Below are 21,257 nucleotides of genomic sequence, written 5' to 3'. Positions count from 1 at the left end.
CAATAAAACATGAAGGGATCAATGGGAAAGGGTCAATGAGGGGTGACCAGCCAAGGGTGTGAGGTTAATGGTTCAGGGCAGATCTTTATATATGGGTTTAGCCACTACTAAACTGAAACCTCAGTAAAGAGAAAACAGTGTGCTTATATTTTCCAACCATGTATTGTGCTTTACATGATTTGTGTGCAAGGTGCCATTACAATGTTGTTTGAATATCCTTTAAGTTTCTAATGTCTTCATATAAATAATATTTTTGGTTTAAGATATTTAAATAATATAGTTCAATAAGTATATTTTCCCCACGTCATAGTGTTGGGATGAGGGGACTCTGGTCCACCCTCCAGGATAGTAGGTGGCAGTAATGCATCTAAAACGCCAGTTGCCAACCTACATTAAAAGAAGATGAAGAAAAAATGGGAAGCTACCGTTTTTACTTAAACATACACCTGAGCAGGGGAGAGTGTCAAGACCATAGATATAGGCTTAATTAAGAACATAAATGGCTGGACCTGATAAATGACAGTCAAACATGTAGGGTAGGGTTTTACTAGGACATACTTTTCTTGCCTTGACATCTCCCAAAAACATGAAACTGTCTGGTGTTGTCTCACACATGAATGCTTTTTCTTACAATCCCACTGTGGACGTTTGCTGGTTTACTAATTAAAACTATAGGCTATGTGTAGTTTTAGTTTAGTGACATTCCTTTTTGGTGTCAACTTTTCCATTGTTAATATGCGCATGCGCGACACTTTATCCCAGTTGTCAGAATCGGGTGGGTGTGAACTCTCTTGTGCCGTATACTATCTTTGTCAGGTTCAACAGCTGGGTGGAACTCCGACAAAAAGTTGCTTCAATGACATTTTCTATAGGGATGAACGTTTGACTCTGAGACAAGCTACCTGTTGTATGAAGTGTTTATTTCCACCACGGTGCCATGGATTTTAATGTTAAACGGTTAGCTGCAGACGCCGGTACTTTCCTGAGCCGCGCGGTACAAGTAAGTTTGACCGTCTAATTCTTTGAAGTTGTTGCTAATCAACGTTAGCTGCTAGCTTTATCAGTCAGATAGCGTTAGCTCGCATGCTAAACAGCTAACGCTACCGTGTTGCTAAGTAGCCATTTATCTATTGAGAGAATTCCATATTCTTCAAAGTTGTACTATAGTGTTTTTAAACGGAACCGTGACACTTCGGCCCATTTATTACATAGTATAACACCCTTCAACATTACTATTAAAACAGGCCTCAGAAACCATTAGATAAAGCTAACAACAATAGCTAGGAAAATGTTTATTTTTCAAGTTGGTCTGTACAGCTTGCTAACCCACACCTCAGCCCTTATCTCTTAATACGTTGGTGTGTAATTGTCCAGGCGAGACAATATGTGGACCCTATAACCGGATATTTTCTTTTAACAGTTTACAGAAGAGAAACTTGGCCAGGCTGAAAAGACTGAGTTGGATGCCCATTTGGAGAATCTTCTGATCAGAGCTGAGAACACCAAGCAATGGACAGAAAGGATTATGAAGCAGACAGAAGTCTTACTACAGCCCAACCCAAGTAAGACTCTGTGATGACTCTGAATGGACTGACAAACACAATGCTGACATACTGGACCCCCTTTGAGGGTTACAGGTACCCTCTTTATGTTCCTGTCTATTTGGGGCGAAAGCCAGCAAACCTCATGTATGGGTCTCTTATATGTTTGCCACTGAAAAGGGGTCACATCAAAAATGCTAAACATCTCTGTGGTGGTGTTTGACATACATCTGTGCAGTCTGTGGGCTCAGCTGTGCATCCTCCTGCTATCACACCATGGTGCCATATTACAGTGACACAACAAACACAGACAGACCAGCTGCTGTTACAGTCTTGTGTAACCGTCTTGGATAATGCAAACTGGATTTGTTCTACATGTATACCACATATATGCTAACCTGTGACTCACTGTGTTCACCCATGTGATGCAATAACCTTTTCCTATTATGATTTTCATTATGGAAGCTTCTGTATTGGTTTAATGCAAGCTGTTTGGACTCTCAGTCTCAAACTCACTGCCCACGTTCTGCTCCCCCTCTGTAGTCTTATGACTTTGTAATTAAGTTTTGGTTTTCTAATTTGCAGATGTCCGGCTAGAAGAATTTGTGTACGAGAAACTGGAGAAGAAAGCCCCTACACGAATGAACAACCATGAGCTGTTGGGCCAGTCCATGATTGAGTCAGGGGGTGAATTTGGTCCTGGCACTGCCTATGGTGAGAAATCCACTGACTTCCCTTACATATTAAGACTTTAATCAACATTAAACTCCTGTTGATTGATGTTCAACGTTGGCTGTTACACAGGTCATCTTCCTTTTTTAGCCCGCTCCTTTTGCCGGGCGACCAAGACAAACATCTCCTTCAAAATTGCTCAATTCTAGAAGCGTCAAATGTTTGAAATCTGCTTAGCTTCTGGCTATTATTATCATTTAGTTGTTAGGAATGCGTGCATAAAAGTACCTGCACCTCATGGCCGGAACCTCTAAGATAACATTTCCCTTTTTTGTATTTTAAAAACAAGTTAATAACTTGTAGTTTATGGACACTTAAGGGTAAGAAAGTGACTAATGTAACCGCAGCTCTGACCAAATCTTACTGACGTCAACTTTGTTAACAAGAATACAAAAATCAGTTTTTTCTAGTGAAGTACATCAAAAACCCTTAAAAACATACTTTGAATTGCCTTCATATAATTGGTCTCTTGTTAGAGCTCTATTTTCATTATCAGAATGAATAATAATATGAATTAACCCTCAGCATCCCTTTTCTTCATGGTCATCCTCGTTCCTAAATTGCAGTATTTTGCTACCTTTTGAACAGCAGCACTTAGTTTGTACGTATCCACAGTCCCCCTGTGTCCTCTCAAGTACAAAAGCATTTAGTCGTTGTTGTCACGCTCCTCTGCAGTATAATATTTACAGTGAAGCTTTGTTTGTGTAGGAAATGCTCTGATCAAATGCGGCGAGACGGAGAAGCAGATTGGTGGGGCCGAGCGGGAGTTAATCCATAGTTCTGCCATCAACTTCCTGACACCTTTCAGGAACTTTCTGGAGGGCGACTTCAAAACCATCCTGGTGAGTTGCTGCTGGCCATGAGTCCCTTTCACTTTTCACTGAGCTTTGAACTTTTATCTCGAACTGACTCTGCTCTGTAGATTAATGATTCTCTTGATGATTAACTCTATCTATCCCTATCTTGCAGACACTGTAAACAGGAATTATATAAACTCTGTCCATTATCCTCAATTCTTTTATAGAATTTACGATATTTACAATCAGTGCCAGACACGCTTTCACAAAGAAAGTCATCCTGGTCTTTGTTTATGATTGATATTATAAGCTGTTTTAGATGTTAAAAAATACTGCACAATCATTTCTGTTTCTGACTTCTCTATGAAAACAAATCTGCCTGTGGATGACTTTGTCCCCATGAAGCTATATTCATTTATTTGTCGCCTGTTGCACACCGTCTGTTAGAAACATAGTCTGTTGAGTGTCCCTTTATCTAATGTCTCAAAACATTCGACACAATAAAAGTGTCTTTCTGCTAAGATTGCCAACATTATTGTATGTTCTTACCGTAAAGTAAGTGATGACGGCAAATTCATATCACTAATGTTATCGTCAAGAAAAGGTTTTCATTGCAAGTGGCAAAACCGTATCATTTCTTGTATTTCTTTCCAGAAAGAGAGGAAGCTACTGCAGGTCAAACGTTTGGATTTGGATGCAGCCAAAACCCGACTAAAGAAAGCCCGGATGACTGATGCTAGAGCTGCAGTGAGTCCACACACACACACACACACACACACACACACACACACACACACACACACACACACACACACACACTGGATGTCTTTCTGCCGTTTTAATGTGAATCATGAACAGTGTATGTGATTTCTGCTTTCTCAATAATCATGAGCCAATTTCCTTTTAGAGAAAGAAAAGCTGTCTGAGCGTTTCCTTATTCTGAAGTCATGCCTGCCACGCTGTTACACAACATGAAGCCCATTGCTGTGTTTCTTGTGACAAACTGTCACATGAGCAGCTATGGGAAGTTTAGACTTCTCTTTTCTTTTGGCGTCCATGTAGTCTTCAAACGTCTGATTTCAAATGTTTGTGCAAAGCTGCTCAGTATAAACAGTGAAATTAATTTCAAACAAAGCATCAGATGTCGTCAAATGTTTGTGAAATATACCTTTGCATATTATATAAACAGTAGCTCCATATTTTCCAAAATACTCCTAATACTGAAGGTTCTTTTACAAATCAAAAGTTGATTCGCTTAACTTATTAATGTAATGTCAATTACATTTTTACTTGGCGATTCTGACTGGATGTCGTTATGCGATAAGCTGATGGTTGTACCAAAGAAAAAAAATACAGAGTGAGACTTCATCTCACTCATAAACAATCTTTGAGAAAATGCATTTTGGTATGATCAAGTAAATGTATATAAATTATTAACAGCTGGTATCCTTCTTTCAATCAAATAGAAAAAGCAGTGGATAAAATGGCCCCTCAAAGGTTTTGAACACTGAGATTTGCTTATCAAATGATTTGTAACAAATGCTTCATTTCATTAACCACATTTCATTCTAATTGGAAAGGCCTGACTTTTCCGAAATTGCTTGTCATGATGACAAACAATTTCTGAAGGTGATCTCTCTTCGGATTGTAGTTTGTATGAACTGAGCCAACGCTAGGCCCGAATCCATCCCCCCTATGCAAAAAGAAAATAGATGAGGCTAACTAAGCTGCTGATATTCTACATCTACTAAAAGCAATATCACTTATACACTGTAAGCACTGGGCGATATCCCAGCAATGCTATTTGGCTGCAGCCTTCAGAGCATCAGAGTAAAAATGAGTGGCTTTTGAGCCAACTTCCCACAAATTCAATACAACAAAGAGCTATCATTTTATTCCCATTTGCAGATTCAGAGCCAAGTTGCCCCCGTGGTTTCTCAACATGTAGCGCTTTCAAACAGCAGGATGTAATGACTTGTTTAATCCCTACAAACAAACATGTGTCCTGTCAACAATATCAGAATGAAAGAGAAGAGTCATAAAATACAGCGGTAGTTTCTGCTGGGTAACACTAGCACCATTCTTTCTTTACTCTTTATTTGACGGTACACACACACACACACACGAGTTTGGATCTCCGAGGGATTAGAAATATTTATGTGCAACATTGTCCCAGTCCTGGTTCCTTGTACAGTGTGTTTTGCCAGTCACACTAACACACACACACACTTGTAAGAATGTGTTGGCTGCAGCCGTGCAGCAGCTGTAGCTCTAACTACTGTGTCACTGTTTTCAAAATGCAAAGCAGCAGATGTGAGCAGAGGAAGTGACAGAGGTGAGTGGAATGTTGGAGCCATCTTTTAATTGAACACACACACACACACACAGCAAACCCCCTGGTAGCAGTGTTAACAGCTGCTGTGTAAAGCTCTCTGTGACACACTGTGGTACCTCATGGAAAACTGAAATCCCTGTAGATGTTCTCTCTGCGGCTCTGCACAGTGAGGCCGTTGTCCCGGTCATTCTCACCATGTGTTTATTGGACTCTTTAGCCAGTTTCAACAAGCCATTGTTCCACACATCATATTGAATCTCTTGGCTCAGCGTGAGGAAAGGGAAACGTTTCCCTCGGGACAGAAACATCGTGTTTAGTCGATGTGTCCGTTCCCCTGTCTTTCCTGATGTCTGTATCTCTGACATCCCTGTTTTAGGTTTATATAAAGCCATATCTTGTCATTCTTGTTTCTCTAAGTCTAAGCTGATGTCTTTAAATGTCCTATTTTGTCGGTCCAAAACTCAAAGATAAACAGTTTCATGTGATATAACTCAGGAAAAAGGAAATGTCCCTTTTTGCGAGGCTGAAATAGTTTTAAAGCATTTTGAAAACCGCCATATATCATAAGATCATTGGACCTGATTTGATCTTCATCGTTTCTCGTGTGCATTGAGATCTCTATCTTACATTTGACTCTATAAAAACCTCGTTTTTTTTCCTCCATTCTCAGGCCGAGCAGGAGTTGAGGATGTCCCAGAGTGAGTTTGATCGGCAGTCGGAGATCACCCGACTGCTGCTAGAAGGCGTCAGCAGCACACACGTATGTAACCCAGCTCAGCACACTCTACAGATTCACAAAGGCCTTCCCTACCTCAGGCTTCCACTTTTAATCATCATTCAATCAATAATAAGGGATATTATTGTAGTGCTGCTGGTTTTTGGTCGCACCAACTTAACCCCAAACTGACCTGTGTGTGTGGGAGCAAGATTTATAACAGTAGATTTTTATACAAATGTTTTTGTCTTGCAAATCTGTTGGGCTAAAACATCTATTAAATACTCTCATTGTAAAACGTATTCTTAACATTTTACAAGTTTGATAGCAACCGGTGAATTCTTTGTGTATTCTTGTGCATTACCAGGCGCACCACCTCCGCTGCTTGAATGACTTTGTGGAGGCGCAGACTACATACTACGCCCAGTGTTACCAGTACATGGTGGACCTCCAGAAGCAGCTGGGCAGGTGAATACCACCGTCATCCTTGTGTTTATTTTATCCTCAATTGTGCTTGTGGTTCCTTGGATTCATGAAAGTTTAAGAATCTGAAGAAGACAATTCAAGCTTTGAACGTTTTTGTAAGTAGACACAGGTCAAGGAAAGTGTTTGCATTAGCTACATAGAACACAGATTCTCTGAGCTAAAATGATCTGCACTTATCTCAACATCATTTCATTTCAAAAGGGACAAGGGAGAAGTAGTAAGTCATTGCAGTCTTTCCCTGTTTCCTAAAATAGGTTTATAACCCTGTTGTCTTACTTTAAGGAACCCTTCAACGAAAAGCAAGGCCCCTTGCACTGTGTACACTTTTTACTTTTCTGCTGAAAAAGGAAAATGACCGATACTTTATCAGGGATGAGGTCACAGGGAAGTCAGGCTTCTTACAGGAAAAGAAAGAGCCCTATAATTAGACCAGTAAATAAGACACTGCGGAAGAACACGTCCGTCAGGTTGCCACAGTTTCGCTGTTTATCGTCTCCCCTTCCTCTCCCCAGTTTCCCCTCGTCCTTCTCCAACAACAACCAGTCGTCGGCGTCGGGGGGGGCCAGCATCTCGGTGCCCACCATCCCGGTGTCGGCCTCCCTGCCCAGCGTGTCCTCGGGTCATGGCAGCTCCACGGCGTCGGGGGGGTTCAACGAGCTGAGGAGCTCCAACGGCAGCCGCAAAGCCCGAGTGCTCTACGACTACGACGCCGCCAGCAGCAGCGAGCTCTCCCTGCTGGCTGATGAGGTGAGACCCAGTTATCATTGCTCTGTATTATTTTATTACTGAGCAACAAAAGATTAACGGGGAGGGGATACATAACAAACTTTAAAAAAAAATATTTATGATGATTTTATGATGTGATAAACAGGAATCGCCACTCTTAGATGGTCAAAGTGGGTTGTGATGTAGAGAAACTACTTTTCTATTCATGTGTCATGTGTCATGGACCACAGTATTGACAAGCTTCCTGCTAGAACACACAAAACTCCAAAAATAACAACAAAACGGCAGAAAGCACATGAACAAATACAATAAAATGTTATCTTGAGTTTAAAATGATCCGATTCAAGTTGGATAATTCTTCTGTTGGTTTTTAGCTAACTAAATTAGGAAGTAGGGTCTGAACCCAAGCATCAGTGGAGCAGTTCCTGTACAGTAGTGAAATAAACACACTCCCTTTCCTGGAAAAGCACTGAGCGGTCCATTACAGCCTGTGGGTGACTGACAATAAACCAGCATTACCTCATTCATTTCGGAACATTTTCCAGCCTGCCCTTGCATTTGGAGAGCATGTGTAGCACACAGGATGTATATCCAAGCATTTCATAAAGCAATCAATCAAACTTTTATTTATATAGTGATTGTCTTACACAAAAGGTAACCCAAAGTGCTTCACCTACGGAAGAGGATTAGGGCCACATGTGGATATGTTTTAGAGATTTGATCTGGAAGTCAATTTCCTTTTTCGAATACAGAAATGTCTGACTTTTTTCTCATAACAAAAAAAAATCACTTTTGGTCAGAACAAATAAGCCCTAATCCTCTTCCGTGTTTCACAAACCAAGAAAGACCAACAAAATATAAAACAATACCTCCCGCCCCTTCCAAGTTCATATACAAACTTTGTACACTTTGTGATTAATATAAAAAAAAAGTAAATAAACACAGGACTGAATAAACAAGAATAAACTTTATTAAAAAGTCTGATGGCCCTTAAAAGTATAAACATTATGAATGTGGTGCCTTAGGAAGACCTTGTCTGTAAAGTCGATGAGTCGTACAGAATAGACTGCTAACTTATGCTATGTCTGTGATTCGCCTTGACGAATGAATACTACATTGAAATGAATAAGACTTGATAGCCTAATGCAACAAACGCTGTATCCCTTCACAGGTGATCACAGTCGGCAGTGTCCCAGGCATGGACTCAGACTGGCTGATGGGGGAGCGCGGCAACCAGACGGGCAAAGTGCCCATCACTTACCTGGAGCTGCTTAACTGAAACCCCCCCCCCCCCTTTCAGCCCTCTGTAACCAGCTGTGATCTCATATTTATATATTGTGTTGCAGGGCCACTTTCTCTTCCATTCAGCCATTTTACAATGAGTTATATTTCTATGAAAAGGAGTCTCGCATTTAGCAGACTCAACTGGAATGAATATTTTGAGTGAAGGGAAGCCCGATCCCCGATGTGTGTTTGTACCCGACTGCAGTACATTTCTAAAACCTGCTTCCGTGCCTCCTTTGTGTTTGATGCCATGCAATATGTGCCAGAACATCTCCCAAATTGTATCTTAAAAAAGAAAAAAAAATTGCTTTTGTTTACACATATATCTCAGATTGTGATTTCAGTGCTTTTATCGTGAGGGTTTTATTCTCTTCCCTCACTGCAAGTTTTCAATACACATTAAGTACAAAAATGAACTTCAGTTTGAAGCAGAGATTGATACTGCTCATAAAGTCTTATTTTATAATTGATAATCTTATTGTGCAGAAGCTGTTATGATTATCCAAAATATGAATTTCTTTTTTTTTTGTGCGTCGGCTTTATTCAGTTAAACACATTCGATTGATGACCGAGGTAAACAATAAGAGAAGTTTAAACTGCTGATAACCAAGAACTTCCAAAACTCACTTGGCATTATTATTGCCAGACATTATTTACTGCCTATGACCGTGAATCGGCCTTTCTAATAATCAATTGCCTTTTTGTAGCTACAGCAGCAGTATTGAGACTGTAAATCAGTCTCCATTTCTATTATTGAACCCCAATATTCTAAGTTATTGACAATTGAACACAAGCATTTCCACGTTTATATTCAATTTATTTACCAGAAGACGTTTTGTGTCTGATTAAATTATTAATTTGTGTATTCTCCATTTATCCAAACTTTGTGACATGTTAGTCATCTCTGGTGTTGGTTGGCTTAACTTTATAAAAATATATATATACATTTTTTACTTTTACAATATTAAATCCCCATAAAGCTACATTTCAACTCCACCTTGCCATTCTGGGAGATCAAATGATATGCCTGCCTTTTTGTTTTGTGTGTAACGGATAAGATGGCATACATTTGTAAAATAAATATAAACAATATGATGCATTAAAATAAGAAAATATAACTGCTCTGTTGTCTGTTGAGATATATTCCCCCCCCCCCCTCCCTGTAGTTATGAAGCACAAAGGGGCATTCTCAGCTGACTTAATGGTTGATATTACTTATTTCCTGGTGGAACCACTAGGGGGCAGAACAGGCCACATTATCAATCTGTGGGTGTATTAAATGTAACTGGTTGCACTACAACTGAAGATGTGTTTGGACCATGTAAGTAGGCAGAATCCCGTGAGATTCAGACACAGCTAGAGAATTTAACCAGTTTCACAAAAGTAAAACATTTCTGTAATGTATGAACAGATTCCTTTTTTAGACCCAGGCCGTTTCTCAATCTCAAGGATGCTGGCTTAGTAGCCGCGTACTTCCAAGTCACTTCCTTCAGAAACGAAGCAAGTATACTTCCAAGCCGCGGCTTCGGAAAACGAAGAAGAATGGAACAGGCTAACAAGTGTGCCACTCTCTAACGGTTTCAATATAAACTGTAGGTCTACCGAAAATAAATACCTCACGATGTCTATCTAATTATGAACTTGCTTTACTTTCACGGAACATATTTTTGGTGATAACAAATGTAACAAAGTCACATATTTACCAGCACATGTTCTACGCCACTACATACTTACATTTAAATGTGTGCTGCGTCGGTTCAGCCATTCTCCTCAAGGGTTTTTGAAATTGGTCCGTGCGCAAAACATTGTGGGGATTTTAAGGACGCGAAGTCTACCCATGTGCAGCCTCGAAATTTCCCCCAAAGCAAGGACGCGGCCTCGCTGGAATTCCAAGTATACTGGAGATTGGAACAGTACTTCGGCGGCACTCGATGACGTAGTATCCTTGAAATATTGGCTTGGAAGCCAGTATAATCGAGATTGAGGCCGTTTCTCAATCTCGAGAATTCTTTGCGCACGGACCAATTTCAAAAACCCTTGCGGAGAATGACTGAACCAATGCAGCACACATTTAAATGTAAATATGTAGTGGTGTAGAACATGTGTTGGTAAATATGTTACTTTGTTACATTTGTTATCACCAAAAATGTGTTCCGTGAAAGTAAAGCAAGTTCATAATTAGATAGACATCGTGAGGTATTTATTTTCGGTACAGTTTATGTTGAAACCGTTAGAGCAGGGGTGGGGAACCTTTTTCCTCTCAAGGGCCATTTCAATGTTTTCAACATCCTCCGAGGGCCGTACAAATTATTGTGCAAAGAAAAAGCAACCTCTTAATCCAGATATCTTGCCATGACTCGCGCATGCATGCACGTGCACGGTGTGGCATGACCACCAAACAGAAAGATATGGATACAAGATGTGTGCAAATGTATTTAGTTTCCTATCCATGTGGACATTATTTAAGTGGGGGGGACCTAACCTCCTCTAGGGGTCCCCCGGGAAGATTTTTTTTTAAATATTGAAGTTAAAAGCATCAATCTGGTGCACTTTGAGAGCAAAATGAAGAGATCTATGGAAACATCTCTCAACACCCATATGAAACAGAACTGTAAGCAAATTAACTTTTTCTTTATGGATATTTTACAAATCACTCTCCTTTCAAACTGTATTATTGTTTATTAATAACAACTTTTGTTTACTGTCATATAGTATTTTATACCTGTTTACTTTATTCTCTTGTTTTTTGATAACTATAATGATCATATAAAGATGTGCCTTTACCTCACTGGTTGGAGAAAAAACTTCTTATATTCGTTAGCATAGCTAGCTAACCAGATGCTAATAACAACAAAGTTATTGACTGTATGATCAGTATGACAGATGAACAGATCGCCACTGGGCTTTCAGCTAAAGACACAGCCACGCAAAAACTGCAGCATGTGTACGGATTTATGGGAAGGCCTACTGCAATTTTTGAAGTCCCGGAGCGGCGTTCTGGTGCTCTCCGTCAGAACTGCACCCCTGTCAGACGAGACATATACCACGTGATGACACGTTAGGCTCGTGTTGTGTTCAAGGACCATGACCGTTGCCAGGAAAAACAGGCACTCGCTTGTTTAATTATTTTGCGGTCTAGATTTCTTAAATGTTTTGCGTGTGTTTATAAATTACCTCGAGGGCCATACCAAATGGTCACGCGGGCCGCATACGGCCCGGGGGCCGGAGGTTCACCACCCCTGCGTTAGAGAGAGTGGCACACTTGTTAGCCTGTTCCATTCTTCTTCGTTTTCCGAAGCCGTGGCTTGGAAGCATACTTGCTTCGTTTCTGAAGGAAGTGACTTGGAAGTACGCGACTACCAAGCCAGCATCCTCGAGATTGAGAAACGGCCTGAGAAACGGTCACTGTCTAATTTGGAGTGCTGCTTAATGACATTTGCGCCTACAGCGCAATTTCAAAAACTATTCTTGTCAAATGTTGAGTTCAAAAAGTGCAGTCTTTGATTTCTTTGATTAGGAGTTTCTCAGGGTGATTTTCAACTAATTTGACCTCTTTCACAGGAATTCTGTGAAAGAGGTCAAATTAGTTGAAAATCACGAGCACAAAACTCATGCCCAATATGATCCAGTGACACCTTTAATTTAATACATAGGCTACTGGCATCTTATTCTTATGTTGATTTGTCCTGATTTTGGACAAACCGTTTTTATTTTGTGTTGTATCTTCTAAGAGCCCCTTTCTTTTTTCTAGAGGGACACTGAAATATATATATATTCCTTATGTTGACACATTCAAAGCAAGGAGTAGAGTGCCTTTACCCTAGGAGTTATTTTTGATGTCGCTCCTGAGGCTTCACTGCTCCCAGTGGAGCTCCGTGCTGCAGAGCTAGCAGCTGTGGACCAGAAATGCACAAATCCCCAGAAAATAACGGACACTGCTGTGCTGACCCCGTTTGACAGATATCTTCGTTTGAAGAAGATACAAAGTGTGCAGCAATGTTGGCCTTGATTATCCTCCCTTCTGAGGGCTCCTCTCTAACCATAGTTTCATAAAATGTCCTTCAAAGACCTACATTGAAAACATTTTTGCATTTCCATAGTCATTGGTCACCTTTAGCAGTACTAAGGCAGTCACACGTTTACTGATGGCTAAACATTAAGTCCAGTGCAAAGCACCCCGTCCTCGCTTGTCATAAGAGCAGGAAGGGTTAAGAGGAAGTGGAGTTTTGCAAACTGCCTGTTGACTTCTTAAGATAGATCTTTTCACATCTTTATTTCCAGCACACGCCCATTAACATCAGCAACCAACCACTCTGACTTTGGTAGCCTGTTTTGCTATTTACCAAAATCATTTTGTTTGAGTCAAAAGCTAAAGATAAGAGCTAAGAGTGATTTAAGGCAAACATTGGTCCTGATAAAACCTCAGCTGTGCATACATTTTATCTGCACCATTCTGCTTTTTAAGAAACCTGACTTTTATTTCTCTTCTTTATCTCTCTAAAGATAACATCACCCACTTATAGATAAAGTTAGCCTTAACCAGTTCACAGATCAGATGAGTGATCCTGAGAAAAAACACTTCCTCTTTCAGAAGTCCTCATTTTCTTTCATAATGTCACTTAGAAAATACTTGTTGTCAACTGCCATTTTAGACCTCCTTGAAGTGCACTTCATGTAGGCTTGAGGAATAAAAGCAAAATGGCAGTTTTGCATCATCAGCTCTTCTAAACAGGGCTTTCTACAGAGTATGACGATAAACTTGTGTGTAAACAACTTTAGGCTTCACATTCCTTTAAACATCTACCAAGAAAACTTTGGGGACTGGACTGGAATATGGTTTCTGTTTGGGTGCAAAAACAAGTTATATTTTAATCGGTAAAGTCAGAAGAGGAAAAAGAAAACGGTTGAAAAAAGTGAAGTGAGAAGATAAACTGCTTATCTGAAGTTCGCTGGAAAGGCTGGTTCACAATGTAATTGGGCAACAGGTAGCCAACATTGTTATCACTGTCAAAGATTGGTTGTCACCACTAACAGGCTGTGTGTTGTTGTTTTTGGTCATGATTGCTCTGGATGGCAATGACATTTGGACTGCTTCTGTAGCCTTTTTACAATAGTCTCCAGCCAGAAGCTGCTGCACCTGGTCATTTTACCTGCTTCACATCAACATGCAGACGTTAGCATTTATTTAAAAGCACCACAGCCTGTCAGCCTCACAGCTATTATGGCTGTGGAATCTTGTTTTCTTCTTTACATCATTCATCCCCATATATTTATAAACAGCTCGAGTTGTCTTGGCACCCTTTCAATGCTATCAGGAACACCTTTACCGCTACTTTCACACTGCGACCCTGACCACTTCTGGTGTAATGTATCCATGCTATATGGAGATTGTACATTGGCCTAGTTCCGATGAACCACAGAACTCACTCGCTATCAGAATGCAACTCAACTCAAAATAATCTAATTTAACCACTTTAGGTCAAATTTCACTTCTCCATAATTTTGCAGTTATCTGTGAGAAACTTTGACCTCTGCCTCGAAGAAAAAGCACATTATTTTCCTTAGCCACATCTTTTATGAAGAGTGTTGTGGTGTATATTTGGTAACTTACTTCTAGTGCCGACCCCAAAACCACAGCTGGGCTGTTTTGCAAAGACAAATCAGCTGCATCAATGTGTGTTTTGGCTATTTTGCTGTGTGCACACAGCACACTTGAGTATGTATGTGGTCGCTTGATTCCCTGAGCACTGCTGAATATGGCTTTATCACATCTAATTATTTTATATACAATGTTGAGCTAGCTAAGTTTTGAAAGCTTGGTTGCGTGTTAAGTAAATTCCCCTTTTACAAACTTGGTTTAGTTGTCTTCTAACTTCTGACCTGACATAGCTGAGTAATCAAATAAAATTCCTCTTGGTCAACAATTTTGTGACCAGTACCTTCCGCAAATTATGATTTCTTGATGCCACGTATTTCCCAATCTTTCCCAATGGGACTTTTAAAGAGACAATCCGCCCCAAAATCTAAAATGTATATTATCACGCTAGATTGTTTTGGTGTGAGTTACCATGTGTTATTGGCAGTAAAGATGTCTGCCCTCTGAAATATAATGAAACTCAACTTGTGATGCTAAAATCGTCCGCAAAACAGATTTGAAAGACTCAACAGTGACGTCTCATTCCAGGATTCATGACCCAGTTACTTAAAGTGGACCTATCATGCAAAATGCTCTTTTGTACGTCTTTTATACATGAATATGTGTCCCCGGTGTGTCAGGGAACTCACCAAGTATCAGAAAACACAACCCTCTCTCTTTCCCTCCATACCCAAATTTCTAAAAACGGGGCTGCAACAGATCTGATACAGACTGATCCAGATTTGAAAATTCTCTGACGTCAGGAAGGAGGAGCTCCGCCTATATGGGCAACTCTCCCCCTATCAGGAGGAGACGGCCATTGCCGTTCGAAAGCGCTGGAGACACTGTAGTACATATGCCAGGCCTGTAGGTGGCGCTGTAGTCTGCCACAAAAGCAGTGAAGAAGACTTCTCACAGATTCAGCCCTTGCAAAAACAGGGCTAAAATAGAGCGAAATGAGGCATGGCTAAAATGCATGATCTGTTTGGTATTTTGAAAAAAAAACTTCGCAGACATGTTTTATATAGGTATGGCCATACAATATATTATTAAAATATAGCATGATAGGTCCACTTTAAGACAAGTCTCAGATCTTGTTGTGAGCAGTTTCATGTAGGAACTATTTTCTTTCTACCATTAAAACACCAGCCAACTATCACCTTAAAGATCAGAGCATACATCATATGCGACAAGAGTCTTGTGCTCCTGAGATGTAAACAGGAAAGAAGTCGTACTCGGCTGAGCTGTAACGTTAGCTAGCTCAGGTGAGCTCAGGAGAGTCTCAACTTTATGGCCAATATCTCCAACACTCAGCAACAGGCCCCAAAACTATTGATAAATAAGACATTTTATTAACATGTTATCGTTCCAGGTCAACTTTTTGCTTTATTTTATATTGCCTGTTGTTCATTTCATGAAAAAAACCTCTTTTTGCACCAGTAAGCATAGTATTTGCTGGTTATTTTAATCCGGTTTCAAGTTTCCCATTTATAAAAATACAGAAGTGCAAGATTGTTTACACTTATTATTAATAACTTAATGGTGGTTATAGTTATTCAAACTAAAAACGTTCAAGTCACAAGCTCTATCTGATGGCCGCCGGAGTAACATTTCTATCTTATTGAATGTGCATGCTCTGCAGATGGACACCAAAAACATATTTTGACTCTTACTGTCGACTTTATCATAAAAGTTATGTAAAAATAATGATATTTCTAGGCTTTGTCATGGATTCACTCAGGTTTCTCTTTTTATGTTACAACCACCATGACCCTGAGCATCACCACAGCGGTATTCTGGTTACTTTATGGTTAGGCCTCCGGCACTCTGCACGGCTACACACGGATCCACCAACCTTCCTGCTGCTAAACAACACACATACACACACAGGTAGATAAACGTCCCTTTTTCATAATGTTTATGACTTTATCCACGCAACTTTGCTTAAACTTGACCTGCATCTGTGACTCCCTGATAGTAAGGAAACCTCAAACCCTCCTCTCTGAGATACTGAACTGGGCAGTTCCTGCACATCTGAGCAAAACAGGAAATTTCTTGTTTCCTCTGCTGCTTATAGCCACAGCTTGCATCACACTACTTCTGCATATGTACACACACACACACACACACACACACACACACACACACACACACACACACACACACACACACACACACACACACACACACACACACACCCACACACACACACACACACACACACACACACACACACACACACACACACACACACACATTCACACACACATTCACACATTTTGACATCAAGGTTAGGGTCTGGTTTTGAACCATACATCAACTGCACAAAGTAAAAAAGTAAATAGTCTTTTGCTCAAATACATATCATAGAATGATTGTTTCATTACAATGACTTGAATTTATTTCCAAAATATATTCAGTTACATTTATTAATAATATACTGTACACAACATGGTTTTGTTTCGATTTATAAAGTATCAGTAGGATGTTGGCTTCAGGCACTTCTTTTTGATTGACATTGGTAGCATTTTGGGCTTAGAGGTGAGGAGAACAATAACGGATATGCCAACAAAAGAAAGACAGATAGGTACAAAAAGCAGAATGTACCACAATATAGATTCCTCTTCTGTCTGATTACACACAAATAGCTGAAAGTGCTCCACTCTGTATCTCATTTGGATGAGATCCTCACATTCAATGTGTGATTGTCCGACCATATTGATAGTCTTTGTTGTTTCAAATGTCCGGAACCATTCGGTTTGGCAGCAGTTGAACGGATTTCCTGTTAGGAAAACAGTGTGCAGTTTCTGGGCTAATGTGTTGGCCTGAATAGAGGGAATAGTGGACATTTTGTTGTCCCTCAAATCCAGCACTTTTAAATCGAGATTAAGAAGGGAAGGGGGAAGATGGGAAAGATAGTTACCGGAAATGATTAAAGACTTCAGGCTTTGGAAATGGGAGAAGTCAAAGTCTTGTATGTAAGTGTTTCCTAAACCTAGATGCTGTAATGTTCTTAGACCTTTTAGTGACTCTTGGACAATGACTCCAGGGTTGTCTGACAGTTCCAGGTGCGTTAGAGACAACCCAGTGAATGCAGATGATGGAATTATTTCAAGGTTGCAACCTTTAAGGAAAAGCTGCCTTAAGGATGCAATGTTTTTCCAATCCACGCAAGTTGTACTATTGTCTGTTTTAGTCTCAGATTCCTCAGGAAGGCAAAAGCCAACGTTGTTATAACTCAGATCCACTGACCTGAGGCTTGGCAATGAGGAAAATAATCCAGAGGGTAACAACTTAATGTCGTTCAGGCTGAGGTTAAGGTATGTCAGATTTCCAAGAGCTGTCAGCATACCTATATCTGCTGCGATCTGGTTCAGCCTGTTGTTGCTAACGTCCAACTCGTACAAGCTGCCAGAGAACTGTTCGGAGGTTAGATTCAAGGTTTCCAGACAGTTTGTGCACATTTGAAGTCTCGACAGAACAGGCATTTTCTGGATGAATCCGTGAGGAAAATACTGCACCTGGTTCCCTCTTAGATCCAAAATCTCTAGAGATGCGATGTCTCCATGAATGCTCTCATCCCACAGCTGGGCCGTCACGTTGCCCGAATACTTGTTCATATTGTAGAACTCAACAGTTGTTGTCGAGTTCGGCAATGTGCTGTTGTCTGCCAAGTGTTCGTAAAACCTAATGTTGTTGTGGGATAGGTAAAGATTCCGCAAGTGGCTGTGGTTAGGCAAGAAAGGAAAGAAGAACAGTCTGTTATCTGATAGATCGAGCGTCTCTAGCAGGAACGTGTCATTAAGGTCCTGTCTGGAGCTGAACCATTCAATGAAGTTGTGGCTGGCATTGAGGACCACCAGCTGGGTCGTGTGGAAGTCTGTCAGGCAAAGCAGATAGTTGAAGGCCAGGTTGAGCCGCTGGAGTTTGGGATTGCTGTCGAAGGCGCCAGCAATCTCGTACATGATGTTCCTCTGTAGGTCCAGTTCTTTGAGTTGGTGGAGATCACTGAACGACGTCTCATCCAGCCTCCCCAAGACGTTTCCCGAAAGATTGAGATACTCCAGGGATGTCAGATTTTGGAGGAGAGTGGCTATCATTTCATCATTAAGCTCATTCTCAGATAGATCCAGAGCCCTTAGCCTGGGTAGAGTCTTTAATGCATGGCTGGTTTCTTCATACCCAACATGAAGCTTGTTTTTGGCTAAATTGAGGCTTTGTAACAACTTTAAGTCTTGAAAGGTGTTTAATTCAATTTGTTCTAAACTATTACAAGCTAAGCTCAAGGTGTTTAGTGAGGGATAATTGAGGAGCGAACTGTTCTGTAGTGTTTGAATGTTGTTTTGGTTGAGCTGAAGCTCCTCCAGGTCCTTCGGGAGTCTTGCAGGCACAAAGGAGAGATTGCCATTGTTGCAGACAGCCGTTCTTTGTATCTGCGGAGATAAGAGCACATACCTTTAAGATTGTGTGTAAATTGTATGTCTATTTTTGTCAGCCAGATGGCGAATGAATTTCATTTGGCAAATGTCTACCACTTTGATCCACAAAAACTCTCAACAACTGTTTTTTGCAATTTATAGCAGTGAATTCTTATTTGAGAAAAGTTATTCAAGTTATCTATAGGATTTAAACTGTCGATATAATTCCGCTATGGTTAACCTTTGCAGCCTCCAGACCAAACCTGGATTATTAAGAATGATTTACTTTAATAAATAGAGACTTTATCACTATTTAGTGAGTATGTCATTAATAAAGCGTACTTTCAATAAATCCCTTCTGTAAATGTGAAGTAGTGATACAGACTAAAGTACATATATGCAGTATGGCGTATAGTACGTATGGTACATAGGCTTTTTAGATACTATTTTTTTTTTGTGTGGAAATTACAAATAATTTTAATATTTTTGATATCCAACTTTGATGAATCACATAATTTACTCACTTTTCCTGATGAGCAAATGTCAGAGCACACAAAATATCCCCACAAAATATAAATTGCTGCAACATGTTCACATGACCATTTTTCGTCTCAGTTCTCATCTTTACAGAACATCTGATATGCACTGAATGCAGAGTGTTGTAATGGAAACGTTTAAAAAAAATCTTTTAACCAAGCTTTACATCTGACCCTGTTTTTATAAAAAATAAAAAAACATGAATAGGTTTGCCATTTTCATCAGATTTACTTCATATGTCTAGCTATGTTAATGAGACTTAAGTTAATTTCAAGATGTGCTTTTATTAAGTAGAATGTATAAAAGAGAGACATCTTACCAGCTGGCATATGCTGTGTTGTGGGTGACTTGACACTGAAGTCAGGGTTGTCCACATGTGTAACAAGCAAAGCAGGATGTGATGGATCCTGTGGACTGGCATTTTAACATCCTCACTGTTGACAGGGATATAGAAAAAGAGAGAGGGGGGGGTTGTGTTGTGTTAGCCTTGCTGTTCCTCAGTTTAAAACCATACTTTTAAAACTTGCATCTAATGATTATCATAGTATCAATGTAGCACTATGTCTTTAAAAAGCAAATATGTGGTTGATCAATTCCTTCACTGTACATATATGATTGAACTGGGGGAGCGTTGGGGAGGTCAGAGCAATGATAACGCAACAAAACAAATGTATACTTATATAGTTTTTTTTCTTAATTTAGGCATATATATATATGGCCTGACAAACTGTGCTGACTGTGTTCAGTTCATGTGCCTTCCATTGCGGAAGTCTGTTAATAATATGAATATTCTCTATACAATCATATTTCTTCCTGAAAAAACAGCAGCTGGACATTTTTGTAAAATGTCCCTAATTTCTATTTTAACAAGGTTGTGAAATACACTGAATATGGGGGCCTTGTGTTCCTTTTTGGCCGGCACGCATGTTAATCTATTAATTAACGTCAGTGGTGTTATCCTGTTTTGGGGGGTATTATTAATGAGATTTTACTCTGAGTTTTGAAAAACAATATATGACCATTTACTTTTGTTTTATGCTAAGCTATTGAAATAAATATTTAATATTTCCCATTTTGCAGGGCTAAAAGTAGTTAACTACATTGTTGTGCACAACTTAACTTGCATATCGAAACCATCGTGCTGTTAATACTGATACAATATAATCAACGCTTATTTTGCATTAAAATTGCACAAAATGACAGCATATTGTCCCATGCATCTGAATAATGACACAATGTGTAATAAGTTAATTGAATAATATAATCTAAAACTAAAAATCTGCATAAATAAATTAAGATATCATTGGGCCATTTGTTTTATTCCAACTTTGGAGCTTTAGTAGTGAGTAATCCATTACACAACGATAGTGCTCAAATGCGATACAAGCAATTTGGGGACATTTCTAATGACTCATTAAGCAACATTGATACACATTCTGTATAGGATGCCATTAAGAGTTTTAACGACTCTTTATGACATCCTATACAGAATTTGATATGATATACTTCGCAAATGCACCAAAGACAAAAGAGTTTAAATTCAACATTCAAATGTAAGATAAATCACGCTTTAAGCAGCCGTAGCCTCAGCGCATACTGCAGTACTAGTTGAGTGCAAGGTGCAGTTACTTACTGTGGTGGTTAGGTGTGGATTTCCCAAGCCACTGACGGTTGATCCCCTGACCATATCGCTGGTTGACTCGCTATCGCAGAGTGTCTTCTCGTGTGTGAGATTCAGCTGTCTTCCTCTGCTCTGAGAGAAACACCAATACCTCTTTTTACTATTCACGGAAGCAGGCAAGCAGCGGAAACCCGAGTCACATGGACAAGCTGAAATCAGAAAGAGGTTCTCAAGGCAGGGGCCACAGGAAGGCGAGTGCAGGCTCAACAGCTCTCAACCAGCACAGCATAAGCCTCTTTGTTTTTTGTTTCCCATCACACACACTCCAAGACAATTGTTGTGCATGCACCTTTAAGGTTGACAGCGCAACTGCAACCACAAAAACCTTAGCAGTGCACACCCTTCACACCCTCGGCTTTTTCTGATCAGC

At 40.0% G+C, this 21,257-nt stretch overlaps 2 protein-coding genes across 2 annotated transcripts; one reads left to right on the top strand and one right to left on the bottom strand.

Moving 5' to 3' along the window:
- Positions 1-732: 732 nt before the first annotated feature.
- sh3glb1a (SH3-domain GRB2-like endophilin B1a) lies at positions 733-9,737 on the top strand. Its single transcript, XM_034211984.1, has 9 exons — positions 733-1,000; positions 1,421-1,562; positions 2,127-2,255; positions 2,982-3,115; positions 3,725-3,817; positions 6,076-6,165; positions 6,488-6,588; positions 7,119-7,353; positions 8,504-9,737. Exons 1-9 carry the CDS (start codon positions 938-940, stop codon positions 8,609-8,611), a joined length of 1,095 nt encoding a protein of 364 aa, XP_034067875.1. The 5' UTR covers positions 733-937; the 3' UTR covers positions 8,612-9,737.
- Positions 9,738-16,604: 6,867 nt separating this feature from the next.
- nrros (negative regulator of reactive oxygen species) lies at positions 16,605-21,209 on the bottom strand. The gene is made up of 3 exons (XM_034211943.1): positions 20,840-21,209; positions 19,526-19,640; positions 16,605-18,684 (listed from the first exon to the last, which is right to left on the bottom strand). Exons 2-3 carry the CDS (start codon positions 19,625-19,627, stop codon positions 16,729-16,731), a joined length of 2,058 nt encoding a protein of 685 aa, XP_034067834.1. The 5' UTR covers positions 19,628-19,640; positions 20,840-21,209; the 3' UTR covers positions 16,605-16,728.
- Positions 21,210-21,257: the final 48 nt, after the last annotated feature.

This window comes from Gymnodraco acuticeps, unplaced genomic scaffold (assembly GCF_902827175.1).
Source record: "Gymnodraco acuticeps unplaced genomic scaffold, fGymAcu1.1, whole genome shotgun sequence".
In the NCBI taxonomy this organism is placed as follows: domain Eukaryota; kingdom Metazoa; phylum Chordata; class Actinopteri; order Perciformes; family Bathydraconidae; genus Gymnodraco; species Gymnodraco acuticeps.
Note: the sequence above shows the minus strand (reverse complement) of the source record. Positions and strands in the feature narration are given on the sequence as shown.